Source organism: Haemaphysalis longicornis, unplaced genomic scaffold, assembly GCF_048455015.1.
Source record: "Haemaphysalis longicornis isolate Haplotype H1 unplaced genomic scaffold, Haemaphysalis longicornis Haplotype H1 scaffold_9, whole genome shotgun sequence".
Classification (NCBI taxonomy): Eukaryota; Metazoa; Arthropoda; class Arachnida; order Ixodida; family Ixodidae; genus Haemaphysalis; species Haemaphysalis longicornis.
The window spans coordinates 62,440,241-62,459,134 of NW_027526460.1; the positions used below are offsets into that span (position 1 = coordinate 62,440,241).

At 46.5% G+C, this 18,894-nt stretch overlaps 3 protein-coding genes across 3 annotated transcripts in view; 2 read left to right on the plus strand and 1 right to left on the minus strand.

Annotated features, from left to right (window-relative positions):
- Window positions 1–18,894, minus strand: part of LOC144151719 (glutamate receptor ionotropic, kainate 3-like) — a 656,159-nt gene that overhangs the window by 452,957 nt on the left and 184,308 nt on the right. The gene's annotated exons all lie outside the window — the stretch shown is intronic.
- Window positions 4,614–5,802, plus strand: LOC144153225 (sn-1-specific diacylglycerol lipase ABHD11-like). Its single transcript, XM_077684877.1, has 2 exons — window positions 4,614–4,725; window positions 5,054–5,802. Exons 1-2 carry the CDS (start codon window positions 4,614–4,616, stop codon window positions 5,800–5,802), a joined length of 861 nt encoding a protein of 286 aa, XP_077541003.1.
- LOC144153226 (sn-1-specific diacylglycerol lipase ABHD11-like) lies at window positions 11,768–12,685 on the plus strand. Its single transcript, XM_077684878.1, has one exon. It carries the CDS (start codon window positions 11,768–11,770, stop codon window positions 12,683–12,685), a length of 918 nt encoding a protein of 305 aa, XP_077541004.1.

Below are 18,894 nucleotides of genomic sequence, written 5' to 3' on the forward strand. Positions count from 1 at the left end.
TTCTTCTTTTTCCCCTCCTTCTTCTCCATTTGTAATGGCACGTACTAATTGAGGGGGATTGGCAAAAGGCTTGAGGTTTCTCTAATAATTTAAAGTGTTCTTTAGAATTGGAATATAATGATAACAAACTACACTCCTTAGGGCCGGGGACAGATAAATGATTAGACGAATTCGCTAGCATATGAGTTTTCCGGTAGCCGTGATGAATTCGATCTCAAGCTAATCAAAATCTCCTCGCTCTTCTCTTCGTCATCCGGTCTCCTCGCGGGGAGATTTACCTATTGTTAAGTAGCCCATACCGTTTATAGTGCCACAGCAACTCAAGTAGTCCTGTATTTTAACAATGCGTTAAAAAGCGTCAGCCCACATTTAAGTATTTCCTAGATTATGTACTGCTGCTTCAGTCAGTGCAATATTTTGTCTAACGACGGTTAAGAAATCAAAGAAACGTAAACGAGGAACAGCGGCAGGGAGCGTTGGCTTTCAGGGCATCTTGTATTTCGATACACAAATGCATGCAGAATTGTTATTACCTTAGACGTACCACCACAATACAGGTCGCTTTGCCCGCCACACACCCGCTATTCAATGTACGAGAATATGTTAAAAGTGGCGCGGAATACTTCGAACATTTTCTGGATGAGAAGGCGAAAGCCCATTTGGTCTTTCTGACGACTCTTCTTGAACTTTTGGTTGAACTTTCTGACCGTGCCCGCCATCACTTAACCTGCCCCTTGGACAGCACCCTACAAAGCTCGTCCATTGCCAAGAGCCCCCTGTTCACCCCGTTATCTAAGCATGCCTCCCAGAACCTGTATTTCTTGTGCGACTGAAGCCTCCCTTCACCGGCACTAGACCTCTTAGGATCCCCATCCCGCACTACTGTTTCCCTTTCCCGGCACGCGTTCTCGGTCTTGCGCTCCTATCTGTCGTACCGCATAATTTGCTGTACCTCACAAGGCGGACACATGAAACAGAGATTTTGGGCGTTCGCCTTCTATACTAGTTACGAAGAAACACGCACAACAGTCGATGGAAAATGAAACTGTCATTGATCTTTTGGAGCAGCAATCAGCTTCCTTCAGGGAAAAATACCACACCTGCTTGGGATCATCACGAGCTCGGGCTCATACCCTCCCTGTGAGCCCTTCTTTTCCAGATACTGTCAAAGTTTAGGTGAACTTTGAAGGACCTTATGGGACACGTTGGTAATTTCTATGTTCTTCAGGAAACATCGGGAATTAGTAACTTCTAAAGGGTAATTGTCAACATGTTCTTTGTATATGCTTAATTAAATAATAAACTGCATGCCTGTTACATCTATGAAAATTCTCCCTGGGTTCACAAAAGATCGGTGCAAATTACATTCACGGTTCACGCGTACAATTTTCCTGATTTCGAGCAACAGCAAACCGCTGAAGTAAATGAAGTATTAGATATTTAGCGTACTTTTTTTTTATTATCGTGTTGTTCACAATTCGTGCATGCAATACAATTCTGCGCTCTGCGGTGGGAAAAAATCACGGTGGCGTGAACTGATGCACTGTTTCCAGACGCTTCGTTGCACGGCGCCTCCCTCTCCCCCCCAACTTCGGGACCTGTGTGATATCAAGTCGTGCTATGCAGACCGTTAATTACTTGTGGTCATAGGCTGCGCCCTAATAAAGTGACACAAATGATACTAAATCATGGCGATTAGGGAAAACAACGCCTAGAATTGATCCGGGAGAACGGTTTCTGATTAAAAATTGAGAATGTTTGACCCCACTGGGGATCGCAACCAGACTGTCAGCGCCAGTTCCTGGGTAAGCCGAACGGCGGGCCATTTTAGAAGTTGCGCAATAAATGACTGAGCGAAGTGGCATCACACATTGTAAACCAAATGCGTGTTACCACCACCAACACCATGTCACGTGGGGGGCGCTGTGCAGCAAAGCGCTCGGAAACAGGCGAACCGCCATGGGAAATCAGCCCCTTCAGGGTCACGGACGTACATGTACGTCCTCAGCAAACACCTTCAAAATGGTCAATAACTTACATGTATGTCATCGCTTGTATGTTTAAAAAGCGCGCCTATTTTGCCAACTTCTCTTGCTTGGAATGTGCTGCCACACTGCGGAAGTACGTCAAATTATTTTCTTGCTCTGATGGCTCTTCTTTTTTTTTATGATTTACTTGAGCGGCGCGCCGGCTATCGCTTGCGCATCCGGTAACGAAGGGGCATGCTGGCTATCGCCCACCTAAGGCCCCTTACGCCCACCGGGTGCCTCTCGCATCTTGCGGCTGCCACAAACCATCCACAGACCAAGCGCGCCTGCGAAACTGATGAGGCCATCAACTTCTTGAACATCATCGCCATCAACTTCATCACGTCATCAACTGACGTAGCAAGTTAGGCATTTTAGCCCAGCTAACATCTCCAGACTTCATTAAAGGTCTCTCTCTCTCTCTCTCTCTCTCTCTCTCTCTCTCTCTCTCTCTCTCTCTCTCTGTTCTCCTTTTTTTGTATTTTTAGGAGCGGTGCGCCGTCTATCGTTCGCGCATCCGGCCGCGCGCGCACGCTCGGGCGCAGCGGCTGGTTTCGGTATCGTCCTCCGGGCCCTTTCCGCTTTTTGCGCCCGCGAAACTGATGTCTATCTGATTTCCATTCACTCCAAAGGTGCCGGCTTGTTACTCTCTCGTTTTTATTTACAATTTTTCTGGTGTTACTCTCGAAAAAACCACATGTATGTAACAACACAAACGATTTTTTGACATTTTAAGGTCCCCTAAAAATTACGATACATTTTTTCGAAATAAATTCATCCGAGGAATTTAAATCAGCACTAAAAAATCGACCCCGGGGGGTCGCATTTGACGAAAAAATTCAACCTCAAAGGCCTAGGCACGGCGGCCACTCACACCTTCGCGAACCGGAGCAACGAAAAAGAGGCCTTTAAACGTAGGCACGCGCAGTACGGACTTCTTCTTCCAAGTTTTCACTTCGATAGACATTTTCCTTTACAGATTCTCGTATTTGATTGCGCGTTATTTTCGTCATTCATTTCTTCAGAATCAGTGTCCATCTTCACCATTAAAATGATAGTTTTGTGAAGCGGGCAAATTAGCGCATCAAGGCCCCCATCCTGGCCAATTCCCAAAGTGGTAATGCACAAAAATAAAAGGAAAAGGCATAACTGGGATTGGGCTAACTGACATCTCGGACTTAGTGCGCGGCTGGACATCACTCGGGAGCACGTACGGACTGCTAAGTAGAATTAGGCTTTACTTGTGCCCCATCTTTCTTCCCCAGGACCAAGGCCAAGAGTGCTAGATCCCCGTACCAACAACTGGAAAGCTTTAAGTTAAACATACTACCTTAAAATAAATTCCAAGCGAATATGTAAATCGAATTGATGTCGAATGAACAGTACGTTTGCGTAATAACTCTCATTCGAATGCGTATACGCTGCACAACTAACGCTTCAAGAGGTATTTGCATTTGTCTATATTGTTCCATTTAGTCAATACAGTGCAGTAATGCCCGCGAGGAAAAGCGAAAGGAGGTATACCCTCCTGACTAGGCTTCAACCCCGCTTGAGCAGCAGCAGATGAAGTCGTAGTGCACAAACAACATACAATATACAAATAGACTTCAGACATATGAAGCGATTACAGAAAAAAACTCATTTCACTTATATAGCCGTGCTATAACGCAACGTATAGCAATCGCTTCATAATAAATATTCGTAACAGCACGCATCAGCTCAGGCAACATGAACGAATACAAGGAATCACAAGGACAAAGATGGCGATTAAGAATCACTAGAACATACAAAGTTGCATCATTGTAATGTTAACTCATCCGCGGAAGGAAGCAGCACTCGAACAGTACGTTAGAACTTGCGAAAATTTCTGCAACTCTAGGAAACCGAAATTACATCAGGGTCCTCATTACAAAGTTTTATAATCAGACATTCCATCATTTGCATGCCGTAATTCGTACGTTGCCTGTCTACAACAACATGTGTGACGTAGCGCATACCCAGTAGTTCTGTCGAAAATATTTTAAAAGAAAATATCGTAGTTTAAGGTGACTTGCTTGAAAACAAATGCAGAAAGTTTGAGAAAGAAGGCTTATTTTTATCTTGGATATTGTATTGCATCATGATAATTTTTGAAGTAATATATTATTGTTTGGTTGGTTAAGTAAGCGAATGGCTGTACGCTGCAACACTGGATGGTTATCAATATCCTATTTGTTATTAGTTCCCCATAATAGCACACAACATGTAAAATGTGAGTGTATAGTGTAGTAATATAACTGCACCCTAAATGAACCAGGTAAAAAACTACAAAGACGGCGTAGCATGCCGACCGAACGTGCTTCCTTTACACGAACATTGTTGATGTGATCTGTACAGGACAGGTGTTTGTTGAACGTTACACCTAAGAATGAGTGGCTATTGACGTGCTGTAATGCTGTACCTCAATACTAAAGCCGTATTTCATAGTTTACAGTTCTGTCTTTTTGGTAAAACATCATGACTTTGGTTTTGCTTGCATTCAGTGCGAGTATGTCTATATTTATGTTTATATGTTTATATTGTCACGGGACGCTGCAATCGATCCGCATGGCGCCATGGCCCACCATCAATGACACTGACGACGAGGAGGAAGATGTGGGGCGCGTTGCCTTCGTGAGCGCTGTCACGGCCGCCATGTACAGTCGGGATCAATTCGAAGGTGATCACGGGAGCATCGATTAGAGGGCCTTCCAACCTACACAGCGGCCGTTTTCAGAACTTCGGAGATACAGGTCCGCAAGCGTACCACTCTCCTACACACTCGACAAGTCAGCCGTTGCCACCGTACCGCCCAAGGCACCACCTACCATAATTCTGGATGTACTCTTCAGCTGCCAGGACAGTTGGAAGGATCTTTCATAAAGGATCGCCAATTCGACGGATCGCAACATCATCAAGTGTACCGCTATCGTGCACACTTCACGAGCCAACCGGCACCATCGTGCGGCGCAGGGAGCCACCTATCTTAATTCTGGATGGACTCTTAGGGTGCAAGGAAAATTGGCAGGACCTTTCTGAAAAGATCGCCAATTCCACGGGCCGCAATGTGTACGCAGTGGACCTGCGCAACCACGGTGACAGCCCGCACACGCGCGACATGGACTACCCGCTCATGGTGGCCGACCTGGAGATGTTCCTTCGCGAGCGGGACTTGGACAGGGTGGCGCTGGTGGGCCACAGCATGGGAGGCAGGACGGCCATGCTTCTCGCGCTCAGCAAGCCTTCTCTAGTCGATCGGCTCACCGTGATCGACATCGGCCCCTCGACCATGCCGGTACTGACTGGAAACGTCCCATTGCCCCAACAACTGGACGGCATGGACGCAGTCCTGCAGCGGCTGACTCCGAACCTGAGCTTTCAACAGGCACGCCGACAAGCTGACCGCATCCTCGCATCTCTACTGATCTCTCCTAAGGGCCGAGCGTTCCTTCTGGCGAACCTGCGGGAGCGTGGCGGCATGTACGAGTGGCGAGTGAACGTAAAGTCCATCAGGGAGAACCTCTCCGAGCTGGTGCGTGCGGAGAGCCTCAGCGGCCGCAGCTCGGACGTCGAAGCACTGTTCATCTGCGGAAGCAAGTCGCCATACGTTTCCACTGAGGAGCGCGAGAATATCCTACGAACGTTCCCAAAGGCACGCATCGTCACAGTAGAAGGGGCCGGACACTGGGTCCACAACGACAAGCCCGCTGTGTTTGTGGAAATGGTCACAGCATTTATGGCCAAGACTACTCGTTAGCAGCATGCGTTTATCAGACCGCTTGAGCCACAACGCCAAAATGACTTCTGGAATTGGCAGCTACCCCGCATAGAAATAAACGGAGGACTTCAGAGGAGCATTCCATGAGGGCAGCATGATCCGGTAAGACGTCAAGTCAGAGGATAACGTCGTGGGGGCCCTTTTCAATGGCAATGAACTAGACGGGGACTTGGTGGCCGGAAATTTCTACACGGGAAGTGCATTTCCCAGCGACGACCGGCATGCTTCCGTCGACAACAATATGAAGCCATTTACTGAGTTCGTGGGGATTGTTGTTAGACAAAAATTCAAGCGGTTGAAGGTTTCCACCAGAAAAATGCGTTGGCATCATTACCGTACAGCGCGATGTCCCCGTTTAAAGGGATATTATTTAAGTCGTTGATATAGAATATAAATAAAAAGGGCCTAAAATGGTTTCTTGCGGCACTCCGTATTTAATAACATGGTTGTCGAAGCTGTGTCGTGTAAAAAGATAAATCAAAATCTGCTGTCCAGATAGCTGTGGATAAAGTCTAATGCAAGGCCCCTTATGGCATGCTTTTCAAGTTTACATAGCAAACTACCGTGCTTAATAGAATCTAAAGCTTTCCACGAACGCTTTAGGGTGAAGGGCGTAGGGAACAAGGAGGCAACCCAGAAGAAAAATTCCTATCACTGTACTGACGCCTCGGCAGGAAAAAATATCGTGTTTTTTTATTGCACTGGCCGTAATTAGCTTTAAAGCTTGTGGACGGTGTGGTAAGATACAGCGGTTTCCAAATATGCCTTTTAATCTGAAAGTTTCTCCAGAAACAAAGAAAGAGGCATCCGCCACCTCTTTCAACTCAATCTCGGCCTAATTGGGGTCACTTGTTTTCAAAGAGGCAAGGTGCACAAGCTACTATTTCTAATGAAACAATGTGCTGCTCTTAGTGGATGGGTAGCTCCTCACTTGACGAGCAAAAACTAAAATCAGTTACATAATGTTAGGGTGGAGCTCAGATGGCTAAGGAGGCGAAGTAGGGTTTCTACAGAAAACCTTACATGGGGACCATCGGAAAGCGCAGAATGCGAGCTTTCTTTTTCTTCTTCTTCGTCTCCTTCTTCGTCTCCTTCTTCTCCATTTGTAATGGCACGTACCCATTGAGGGGGATTGGCAAAGGCTTGAGGTTTCTCTAATAATTTAAAGTGTTCTTTAGAATTGGAATATAATGATAAAAAACTACACTCCTTAGGGCCGCGGACAGATAAATGATTAGACGAATTCGCTAGCATATGAGTTTTCCGGTAGCCGTGATGAATTCGATCTCAAGCTAATCAAAATCGCTTCACTCTTCTCTTCGTCATCCGGTCTCCTCGCGGGGAGATTTACCTATTGTTAAGTAGCCCATACCGTTTACAGTGCCACAGCAACTCAAGTAGTCCTGTCTTTTAACAATGCGTTGAAAAGCGTCAGCCTATATTTCTGTATTTCCTAGATTATGTACTGCTGCTTCAGTCAGTGCAACATTTTCTCCAACGGCAGTTAAGAAATCAAAGAAACGTAAACGAGGAACAGCGGCAAGGAGCGTTGGCTTTCAGGGCATCTTGTATTTCGATACACTAATGCATACAGAATTGTTATTACCTTAGACGTAACACCACAATACAGGTCGGTTTGCCCGCCTCACACCCGCCATTCAATGCAGGAGAAGATGTTAAAACTGGCGCGGAATACTTCCAACTTTTTCTGAATGAGAAAGCGAAAGCCCAGTTGGACTTTCTGACGACTCTTCTTGAACTTTTGGTTAAACTTTCTGATCGCGCCCGCCATCCTCTAACCTGCCCCCCGGACAGCACCATACCAAGCTCGTCTATCGCCAAGAGCCCCCTGTTCGCCCCGTTTTCTACGCATGCCTCTCAGGGCAGCTTGTATTTATTGTGCGACTGAAGCCTCTCTTCACCGGAACTAGCCATTTTAGGATCCCCATACCGCACTACGGTCCTCCTTTCCCGGTACGCGTCCTCGGTCTTGCGCTCCTATCTGTTGTACCGAACAATTTGCTGCACCTCACAAGGCGGACGAATTCAACAGAGATTTCGGGCGTCCGCCTTCTACACTATTTACGAAGAAACACTCACAACAGTCGATGAAAAATGAAAACTGTCATTGATCTTTTGGAGCAGCAACCAGAACCCTTCAGGGAAAAATACCAGACCTGCTTGTGATCATCACGAGCTCGGGACCATACCCTCCCTGTGAGCCCTTCTTTTCGAGATACTGTCAAAGTTTAGGTGAACTTTGAAGGACCTTATGGGAAACGTTGGTAATTTCCATGTTCTTCAGGAAACATCGGGAATTAGTAACTTCTAAAGGGTAATTGTCAACATGTTCTTTGTATATGCTTAATTATATAATAAAATTCATGCCTGTTACATCTATGAAAATTCCCCCTGGGTTCACAAAAGATCGGTGCGAATTACATTCACGGTTCACGCGTACAATTTTCCTGATTTCGAGCAACAGCAAACCGCTGAAGTAAATGAAGTATTAGATATTTAGCGTACTTTTTCTTTCTTATCGTGTTGTTCACAATTCGTACATGCAACACGATTCTGCGCTCTGCAGTGGGAAAAAATCACGGTGGCGTGAACTGACGCCCTGTTTCCAGTCGCTTCGTTGTACGGCGCCCCCCTCTCCCGCCCAACTTCGGGACCTGTGTGATATCAAGTCGTGCTATGCAGACCGTTAATTACTTGTGGTCATAGGCTGCGCCCTAATAAAGTGACAAAAATGATACTAAATCATGGCGATTAGGGAAAACAACGCCTAGAATTAATCCGGGAGAACGGTTTTTGATTAAAAATTCAGAATGTTTGAACCCACTGGGGATCGCAACCAGACTGTCAGCGCCAGTTCCTGGGTAAGCCGAACGGCCGGCCATTTTAGAAGTTGCGCAATAAATGACTGAGCGAAGTGGCATCACACATTGTAAACCAAATGCGTGTTACCACCACCAACACCATGTCACGTGGGGGGCGCTGTGCAGCAAAGCGCTCGGAAACAGGCGAACCGCCATAGGGAATCAGCCCTTTCAGGGTCACGGACGTACATGTACGTCCTCAGCAAACACCTTCAAAATGGTCAATAACGTACATGTACGTCATCGCTTGTATGTTTAAAAAGCGCGCCTATTTCGCCAACTCTCTTGCTTGGAATGTGCTGCAACTCTGCGGAAGTACGTCAAATTATTTTCTTGCTCTGATGGCTCTTGTTTTTTTTATGATTTACTTCAGCGGCGCGCCGGCTATCGCTTGCGCATCCGGTAACGAAGGGGCACGCTGGGTATCGCCCACCTAAGGCCCCTTACGCCCACCGGGTGCCTCTCGCATCTTGCGGCTGCCACAGACCATCCACAGACCAAGCGCAACTGCGAAACTGATGAGGCCATCAACTTCTTGAACATCATCGCCATCATCTTCATCACGTCATCAACTGACGTAGCCAGTTAGGCATTTTAGCCCAGCTAGCATCTCCAGACTTCATTAAAGATCGCTCTCTCTCTCTCTCTCTCTCTCTCTCTCTCTCTCTCTCTCTCTGTTCTCCTTTTTTGTATTTTTAGGAGCGGTGCGCCGTCTATCGTTCGCGCATACGGCCGCGCGCGCACGCTCGGGCGCAGCGGCTGGTTTCGGTATCGTCCTCCGGGCCCTTCCCGCTTTTTGCGCCCACGAAACTGATGTCTATCTGATTTCCATTCACTCCAAAGATGCCGGCTTGTTACTCTTTCGTTTTTATTTAGAATTTTTCTGGTGTTACTCTTGAAAAAACCACATGTATGTAACAACGCAAACGATTTTTTGACACTTTAAGGTCCCCTAAAAAATTACGATACTTTTTTTCACGAAATAGATTCATCCGAGCAATTTAAATCAGCAATAAAAAAATCGACCCGGGGGGGTCGCATTTGACGAAAAAATTCAACCCTCAAAGCGTTAGGCACGGCGGCCATTCACACCTTCGCTGACCGGTGCAACGAAAAAGAGGCCTTTAAACGTAGGCACGCGCAGTACGGACTTCTTCTTCCAAGTTCTCAATTTTCCTTAACAGATTCTCGTATTTGACTGCGCGTTATTTTCTTCATTCATTTCTTCAGAATCAGTGCCCATCTTCATCATTAAAATGGTAGTTTTGTGAAGCGGGCAAATTAGCGCATCAAGGCCCCCATCCTGGCCAATTCCCAAAGTGGTAATGCGCAAAAATAAAAGGAACAGCCATACCTGGGATTGGGCTAACTGACATCTCGGACTTAGATAGTGCGCGGCTGGACATCACTGGGGAGGACGTCGGGACTGCTAAGCAGAATTAGGGTTTATTTGTGCAGCATCTTTCTTCCCCAGGACAGAGGCCAAGAGTGCTAGATCCCCGTACCAACAACTGGAAAGCTTTAGAGTTAAACATACTACCTTAAAATAAATTCCAAGCGAATATGTAAATCGAAATGATGTCGAATGAACAGTATGTTTGCGTAATAACTCTCATTCGAATGCGTATAAGCTGCACACCTAATGCTTTGGGGTATTTGTATTTGTATGTATTGTTCTATTTAGTCAGTACAGTGCAGTAATGCCCGCGAGGCAAAGCAAAAGGAGGTATACCCTCCTGACTAGGCTTCAACCCCGCTTGAGCAGCAACAGATGCAGCCGTAGTGCACAAAGAACATACAATATACAAACAGACTTCAGACATATGAAGCGATTACAGAAAAAAACTCATTTCACTTATATAGCCGTACTATAACGCAACGTATAGCAATCGCTTCATAATAAATATTCGTAACAGCACGATCAGCTCAGGCAACACGAACTAATACAAGGAATCACAAGGACAAAGATGGCGCTTAAGAATCACTAGAACATACAAAGTTGCATCATTGTAATGATAACTCATCCGCGGGAGGAAGCAGCACTCGAACAGTACGTTTGAACTTGCGAAAATTCCTGCAACTCTTGGCAACCGAAATTACATCAGGGTCCTCATTACAAAGTTTTATAATCAGACATTCCATCATTTGCATGCCGTAATTCGTACGTTGCCTGTCTACAACAACATGTGTGACGTAGCGCATACCCAGTAGTTCTGTCGAAAATATTTAAAAAGAAAATATCGTAGTTTAAGGTGACTTGCTTGAAAACAAACGCAGAAAGTTTGAGCAAGAAGGCTTATTTTTATCTGGGATATTGTATTGCATCATAAGAATTTTTGAAGTAATATATTTGTTTGACGGATTAAGTAAGCGAATGGCTGTACGCTGCAACACTGGACGGTTATCAATATCCTATTTGTTATTAGTACCCCATAATAGCACACAACATGTAAAATGTGAGTGTATAGTGTAGTAATATAACTGCACCCTAAATGAACCAGGTAAAAAACTACAAAGACGGCGTAGCATGCCGACCGAACGTGCTTCCTTTACACCAACATTGTTGATGTGATCTGTCCAGGACAGGCGTTTGTTGAATGTTACACCTAAGAATGAGTGGCTATTGACGTGCTGTAGTGCTGTACCGCAATACTGAAGCCGTAGTTCATAGCTTACTGTTCTGTCTTTTTGGTAAAACATCATGACTTTGGTTTTGCTTGCATTCAGTGCAAGTATGTTTATATGTATGTTTATATGTTTATATTGTCACGGGACGCTGCAATCGATCAACACGGCGCCATGGCCCACCATCAATGACACTGACGAAGAGGAGGAAGATGTGGGGCGCGTAGCCTGCGCGAGTACTGTCACGGCCGCCATGTACAGTCGGGATCAAATCGAAGGTGATCACGGGAGCATCGATTAGAGGGCCTTCCAACCTACACAGCGGCCGTTTTCAGAACTTCAGAGATACAGGTCCGCAAGCGTACCACTATCCTACGCACTCGACAAGTCAGCCGATGCCACCGCACCGCCCAAGGCACCACCTACCATAATTCTGGATGTACTCTTCAGCTGCAAGGACAGTTGGAAGGATCTTTCATAAAGGATCGCCAATTCGACGGATCGCAACATCATCAAGCGTACCGCTATCGTGTACACTTCACGAGCCAACCGGCGCCATCGTGCGGCCCAGGGAGCCACCTATCTTAATTCTGGATGGACTCTTAGGGTGCAAGGACAATTGGCAGGACCTTTCTGAAAAGATCGCCAATTCCACGGGCCGCAATGTGTACACAGTGGACGTGCGCAACCACGGTGACAGCCCGCACACGCGCGACATGGACTACCCGCTCATGGTGGCTGACCTGGAGATGTTCCTTCGCGAGCGGGAATTGGACAGGGTGGCGGTCGTGGGCCACAGCTTGGGAGGCAGGACGGCCATGTTTCTCGCGCTCAGCAGGCCTTCTCTAGTGGAGCGCCTCACCGTGATCGACATCGGCCCATCGACAATGCCGGCAGTGATTGGAAACGTCCTGTTGCCCCAACAACTGGACGCCATGGACGCTGTCCTGCCGCGGCTGACTCCGAACCTGAGCTTTCAACAGGCTCGCCGACAAGCTGACCGCATCCTCGCATCTCTACTGATCTCCCCTAAGGGCCGAGCGTTCCTTCTGCCGAACCTGCGGGAGCGTGGCGGCCTGTACGAGTGGCGAGTGAACGTTAAGTCCGTCAGGGAGAACCTCCCCGACCTGGTGCGTGCGGACAGCCTCAGAGGTCGCAGCTCGGACGTCGAAGCGCTGTTCATCTGCGGAAGCAAGTCGCCATACGTTTCCACTGAGGAGCGCGAGAATATCCTACGAACGTTCCCGAGGGCACGCATCGTCACAGTAGAAGGGGCCGGACACTGGGTCCACAACGACAAGCCCGCTGTTTTTGTGGAAATGGTCACAGCATTTATGGCCAAGCCTACTCGATAGCAGCATGCGTTTATCAGACCGATTGAGCCACAACGCCAAAATTACTTCTGGAAATGGCAGCTACCCCGCATAGAAATAAACGGAGGACACCAGAGGAGCCTTCCATTAGGGCAGCATGCTCCGATAAGACGTCAAGTCCGAGGATAACATCGTGGGGGCACTTTTCAAGGACAGTGAACTAGACGGAGACTTGGTGGCCGGAAATTTCTACACGAGAAGTGCATAGCCCAGAGAAGACCGGCATGCTTCCGTAGACAACAATATGAAGCCATTTACTGAGTTCGTGGAGATAGTTGTTGGACAAAAATTCCAGCGGTTGAAGGTTTCCATCAGAAAAATGCGTTGACATCATTACCGTACAGCACGATGTCCCCTGTTAAAGGGACATTATTTAAGTCGTTGATATAGAATATAAATAAAACAAGGGCCTAAAATGGATTCTTGCGGCACTCCGTATTTAATAACATGGTTGTCGAAGCTGTGTTGTGTAAACACGTAAATTAAAATATGCTGCCAGGATAGCTGCGGATAAAGTAATGCAGGGCCCCTTATGTTATACTTCTAAAGTTTACGTAGCAAAAATACCGTGCCTAATAGAATCTAAGGCTTTCCGAAAATCGAGAAATTTGCCAACAGTGTGCACGAGGTTTTCGATAATACTAATGATTCGGTCTTTAAGTGTTATTAACGCCATTTCCGTTGATTTGTTTTCCTGAAATCGATACTATTTGTCAGAAGTAACGTGTTTTCCTGATACAAAACTTTCTAGGCGGCTGTGTGTGACCCTTTTCGTTGTGTTAGAAAAAATGGTAGCACAGAAGTAGGTCTGAAGTTATTTACGTCACTGCTTTTGCCCCCCTTGTGATTTACCCGCGCAATTTTCAGCCTATCTGGAAAAGTTCCGGAGGTTATTAAGTGCGAATGCACTTTATAAGCGACCCTGAATTCCGGTGACCGCCGTCCGTCCACATAGCAACAGCTGCGGGTGCGCGCGCTCCTCGTCTTCCTTGGCAACGGGGGGAGATGGGCGCGCGCAGCCTGGCCGCTGACATGGCACATACCCACGTGGGAGATTGGCCAGGAATCTCCTCGTCTTCCTTGGAAACGGGGGGAGATAGGCGCGCGCTGCCTGGCCGCTGACATGGCACATACCCACGTGGGGGATTGGCCAGGAATCGGGCGTGAGAAGGGCTAATGCACCCGCTTAAAGGAGTACTGACACGAAATTTCAAAGCTGAGATCCGCTCTAGCAATCAAGTACAACGACAACACAAATAGGTGTCTGTGCACGGCACATACCCACGTGGGGGATTGGCCAGGAATCGGGCGTGAGAAGGGCTAATGCACCCGCTTAAAGGAGTACTGACACGAAATTTCAAAGCTGAGATCCGCTCTAGCAATCAAGTACAACGACAACACAAATAGGTGTCTGTGAATAAATGCATCTTTCTTTCTTTGTAGTTGTGTGTGTGTGTGTGATCTCTCTTTCGCGAACATTACCGAACCGCGCAAATTCAACTCATGCATTCGCACTTTCACATTCTTCCCCTCGGGGAAATGCGGGGAAATTTTAATATTATTGCATATGCGTGCCAATGAGCCAACCATAACTAAAGAAACAGCTTTAAAAGGACACTGAAGTGAATTTGCCAAGCTCCCGTTCTTGCTTGCACTGCCTAGACTAACTTAAATGAACACATTTTTCATCGTTTATTCGGGTGATAACGCGGGATTTATTTTATAAAGCCTGAAAGAAGAAAAACTACCGTGCGTGGTTTGCGGCCGCTGCACCAAATAACTGCAGTGACGTCAGGTAAAGGTGCTACGTGATCGGACGATGTCCAAGATTAGCATTCAAACAAGTTTCTGTTTCGGTTATGTGAAACAACATGCTTGACGCCCCACGTTATCGTTGGATGGGAATTTTTGATATCTCAGTAATCGCCATACTGCGCATCTGTCAAGGTTGTCGGCGGTAAAATGCCTCAGATAAGCCGACCAGGACGGCTTGGAATCGTAGCAATCACTAGCCGAGGCCTACGCAGTGGATCAACGTCCTCCGCGTCACCGCAGACGCTCAAATGCCATGCGCTTTTCCCACATCTTTGGAGCTTGCCTCACTCATGCCGGTATCGTAAGAAGCGTGTTCGCACCAGCCCAGGGGTCTGCTGATTCTGGACTGTGCCAACTGCTCGCAAGCAGTCGGTGCTTATGGCAACAGCACGCCAACGAGAACTCGCTGCGTGTCAGTGTGAGTCTGTGCGCGTTCTGTGAACTCGCTCGTGGAGCAATGAACGTCACAGCGCAAAATTGGTTCATTCAGCATAGCAAACATTGGCCGAACAAGAAAAAACCAACTTACAAAAACCAATGATGCACCCCCGAGGATTCGAATTTGCGACTTGCAAAAGAACATACCTAGCGGTACAGGCGACTCGGCCACAAGCCAGCGCTGCCGGTGAAGGAAATATAAGGTATATAATGTATAACCAGTTTACACATTCATTTAGTTTCAGCATTTCAAGCAGCTTAGATGACTATTTGTTCGAACGCGCCCGAGCAGTAAGCGTCCCCCAAATTTCCCCAATATCTCACGTCTACCAATTGCATTTCTTAGACAGAAAAGCGTTCGCAGACGTGTGGTCGTGCTGCAGACCGCTGTGCTTGTTCACCCATCACAAAAAAAGGGGCTTCCTGCACCCCAGTTTTGCGCTTAACGGTAAAAAATTAAGTTGGTTTTATTTCCTTAGTACCTATATTACATTCGCTGTCTCTTCTCCCACCTTCAAGCGGCCTTAGATTTTCCTACTACGTACCAGTCAGGAGCGCGCATGTGCGCTTGTGCAGCGCTTGGGTGGAGCGACCTGTACTTGGAGCTTGATACTGTGTAAAAGCTAACAAATTAAAGAAAGGCACATTCTTCCATTCACAAACGTGTCGTGGCTTAGTTTCAACTAAGCGAACGAATTGCGACGACCCGGCGGCGGCCAGCGAACTAAACGCTAGGCTGACTGACACTGTCGGAAGGTCGGCGAGCCGTGCAGTAGCGCAGTCAAGCCAAGTCATTTTTTTTTTCTGACGTCGCCCAAAAACACCACAGAAAATGGGCGAGGATGCAGAGAGGAGGACAGCATTTTCGAATTGATTTTTCTACAAAATAAATTTCGCGTAAACGCACGCATTTTTGTCGAAACATGGCGTAGGGACTGCGCACTACAATTTGCGCTAGTAACCTCGCAATGTTTACAAATCACTTGAGTGTCCCTTTAATGGGCTCGGGTTTGATGCAATCGTCACCAGCCGCAGACGTAGTGCCAAAGGACATAACAACGGAGGCTAGCTCGGCTTCGGACGTTGGTGCCATAAATACCGAGTCAGTGACGTAATGGCTGATATATTTCTCACAGTAAAATTCTACCATAGTGGTCGATTTCGAATTCGGAGCTCCAGAGTTCGCGAAATGGTCATTTAAGGCGTTGGCGATGGATATATCAGATAAGCGCCCTCCGTTGACTATTAATTCAAAAGGTATTGCTTTAATATTCCTCCCGACGAATTCATAAAATATGCTCCATAGTTTGCGCGTATCTTGAGCGGAAATTTTCACCCTGGGCTTCTAGCCCTCTGCTTTGGCGTTTTTTTTTTTTTAAACAGAAGTAAGCTTGCTCCCAACTTTCTTAAATTCACGTAGGATTTCGGGGTCACGAGTTTGTAAAAGCCATTTGAATAACAGATCCTTATTCTTTATGCGTTCATGAAGGTTATGTGTAACCCATTCTTTCCTTCATTTTTTTTGTTTTTAACTAACAACGTTAACGGAAACGACAGATCGTAGGCAGTCGTTACTTTGTTGACAAAAATGCTGTATGAGGGACTAGGCTCTCCGTAACCACAATTCCAATTTCCTCGGGCAATCCACTCTCGAAATGTAATGATGTCGTGGTCATTTATTACTCGTACAGTAGCTGCGGTGTTTTGTACGCGGGTATGCACAGGTAGAACTGCGAATATTTCAAAAGGGATCACTTAAGCAAGATGCAAGAACGCCGGAGCAGGTCAGATGATTCGCTGAGTTTGTAAAACATGTCTACATGTAAAACATGTCTTTGAAGTCAGTGTAACCATAATAGTCTGTTCAATGACATGCCCACAGAGTCACAGCCTTTTAAAAACATCCTTTCAACAGGGTAACCGTTGTAGTATTTTCACACAAAACGTCATCGATAATGACTACAAGCCTCTTTTCTTTTTTAAGTTAACAATGTCCGGAAAGGAATCTAGCTAATCTAAAAAATCTTACTGTGAACCGTGTGGCGGCCGGTAGATAGCAAGGATAGCAATTTTGCCATGTACGATTGCGAAGCATTCGTAACTGTCACATGAACACGTGAAATCAGAAAGGATTCGAAGCGGTGGTGCTCCCGAACCGACAGCGACACACCAGCGCCCGGTCTATTTGCACGGTGTACAGAAGCAGGATTGTAATTGAAAAGTAAGGCACGTCTCAGGTGTTCACGAACCAAGTTTCAGTAAAAGCTAGAAATTTAAAAGAACACTCCAGCTGGGACAAGTATGTTTCGACGTCAACGTTTATTTTTTAGGCTCCTGGCATTCATGTGGCCGGAATAATGTGGAACAGGGACACACCCCCTCGGAGAAACCAAGTTTCTGTCTTCACCAGTTGGTTAGAGAAAACAAAATCATGACAAGTTGGCATAGTACAGTTAAACCTGGATGTAAAGAACCTCTGTGCAACTAATTCCGGATTGAACGAAGTCTTTCAATTCCCCATTTCCACCCTCATTGAAACCCGTGTCTGTGACCTCTACGTAACGAAGAAGTTGCGACGTCCTGTTAACCTTGTTGTAACGAATTCTGCACGCTGATGAGCCGTTGGTTTTCGCACTTTTTTCTGAAAAACCGGCTGGATAAATGCACTAATTTATCGAATTTCGTCCGCAACGCAAACTACCGTGCGTGTGTATCCACGCGTGAGTGTGGTGTCGGTTAGGTGCTAAGCCTTCCTGTCGGCTTGTAGTCGCGCGTCTCCCCTGCCACGACCGTTCCACTTCTATCTGTGGTGTCGGTCCATCGCTGACGCCTTTTGCTGCCAGAAAACGAAAAGATTGGTCTTTCCAAGGCACGCTAGCACTTCTAAATGCCGTCTCCGCCGGAGAGAAAGAAGAACGTCGCCGTCCGGTACACTATACCCCCAGCACCCTCTCACCAATGTTGAGTGTGGGAAAGAGCATCATGTTTACGAAAAGCCGCCCGTTCCGCAAAATTTTGGTCCTTCAAACGCGTTATGACACCGAAAAGTGTCAAAAGGCAAAAGCGATACTTAACTTACGTTTGAGAATAACGGGGGTGAGTGGAGTACCGTGTGGTGACTAAGCTCGTACGAAATCAGAAGGTGAAAATAACGCCGTGTTTCACTGTGAAAGAAATTGTTTATGCGTTTATATGCGTTTATATGCGTTTATAAAGGTTGTGGTGAGTTCACCATCACTGATGCCTAGCGTTTTCGTTCGCTTTTTGCTTCATTTACGCGAGCCTTAACTCGAAACCTGCATGCAACGAAAACCGGAATGCGACGAAAAATTTCAAGTTCTTGCTGACCTTGTTATATTCAGATTTATCTGTAACAGTTAGTCGTGCGATTTTACCCACAAGTTTTGGTGTACAGAATCTTGTTTAGGTCGCCCTCACAAGATATTCTGATGTTTGATGATACGACCATTAGGCTGCTTCTTCACGAGCACCGTTACCTGCTAAGCCCAAGCAAACATGCAGTTTTTTTTTCTTTCGCTATTCCTCTGTCCAACCAGAGTATATACCTGTATGTAGCAGTCAGTTTTCGAAAAATTTCAATCTTGATAGTTTCTGTCTGAACAGCCGCCTCTTCCCAAATCATGTCGACTTAAGTTTCCTAGTTGAGAACCAAACAATGATTACCGGGTCTTTATTTTCTATAATGCGTAGACGATGCAGGCCTTCCAAGTTATCCTCTCTTCGTTCTGGTAGCTCGAGCTGTGAAGCGATCTTGTTTAGTTCCTCAAAAGGATTTTTCCCCGCACCTGGGATCAAGCCTTGTATTCCCATATTCTGTCGCCGACTATGCTGATCGAGTTCGTTTATCTTCTGCTGAAGTCTTGAAATGGTTGACGCTGTGTGCGACTTCTCGACCACTTCCATTTTGCGGCGCATTT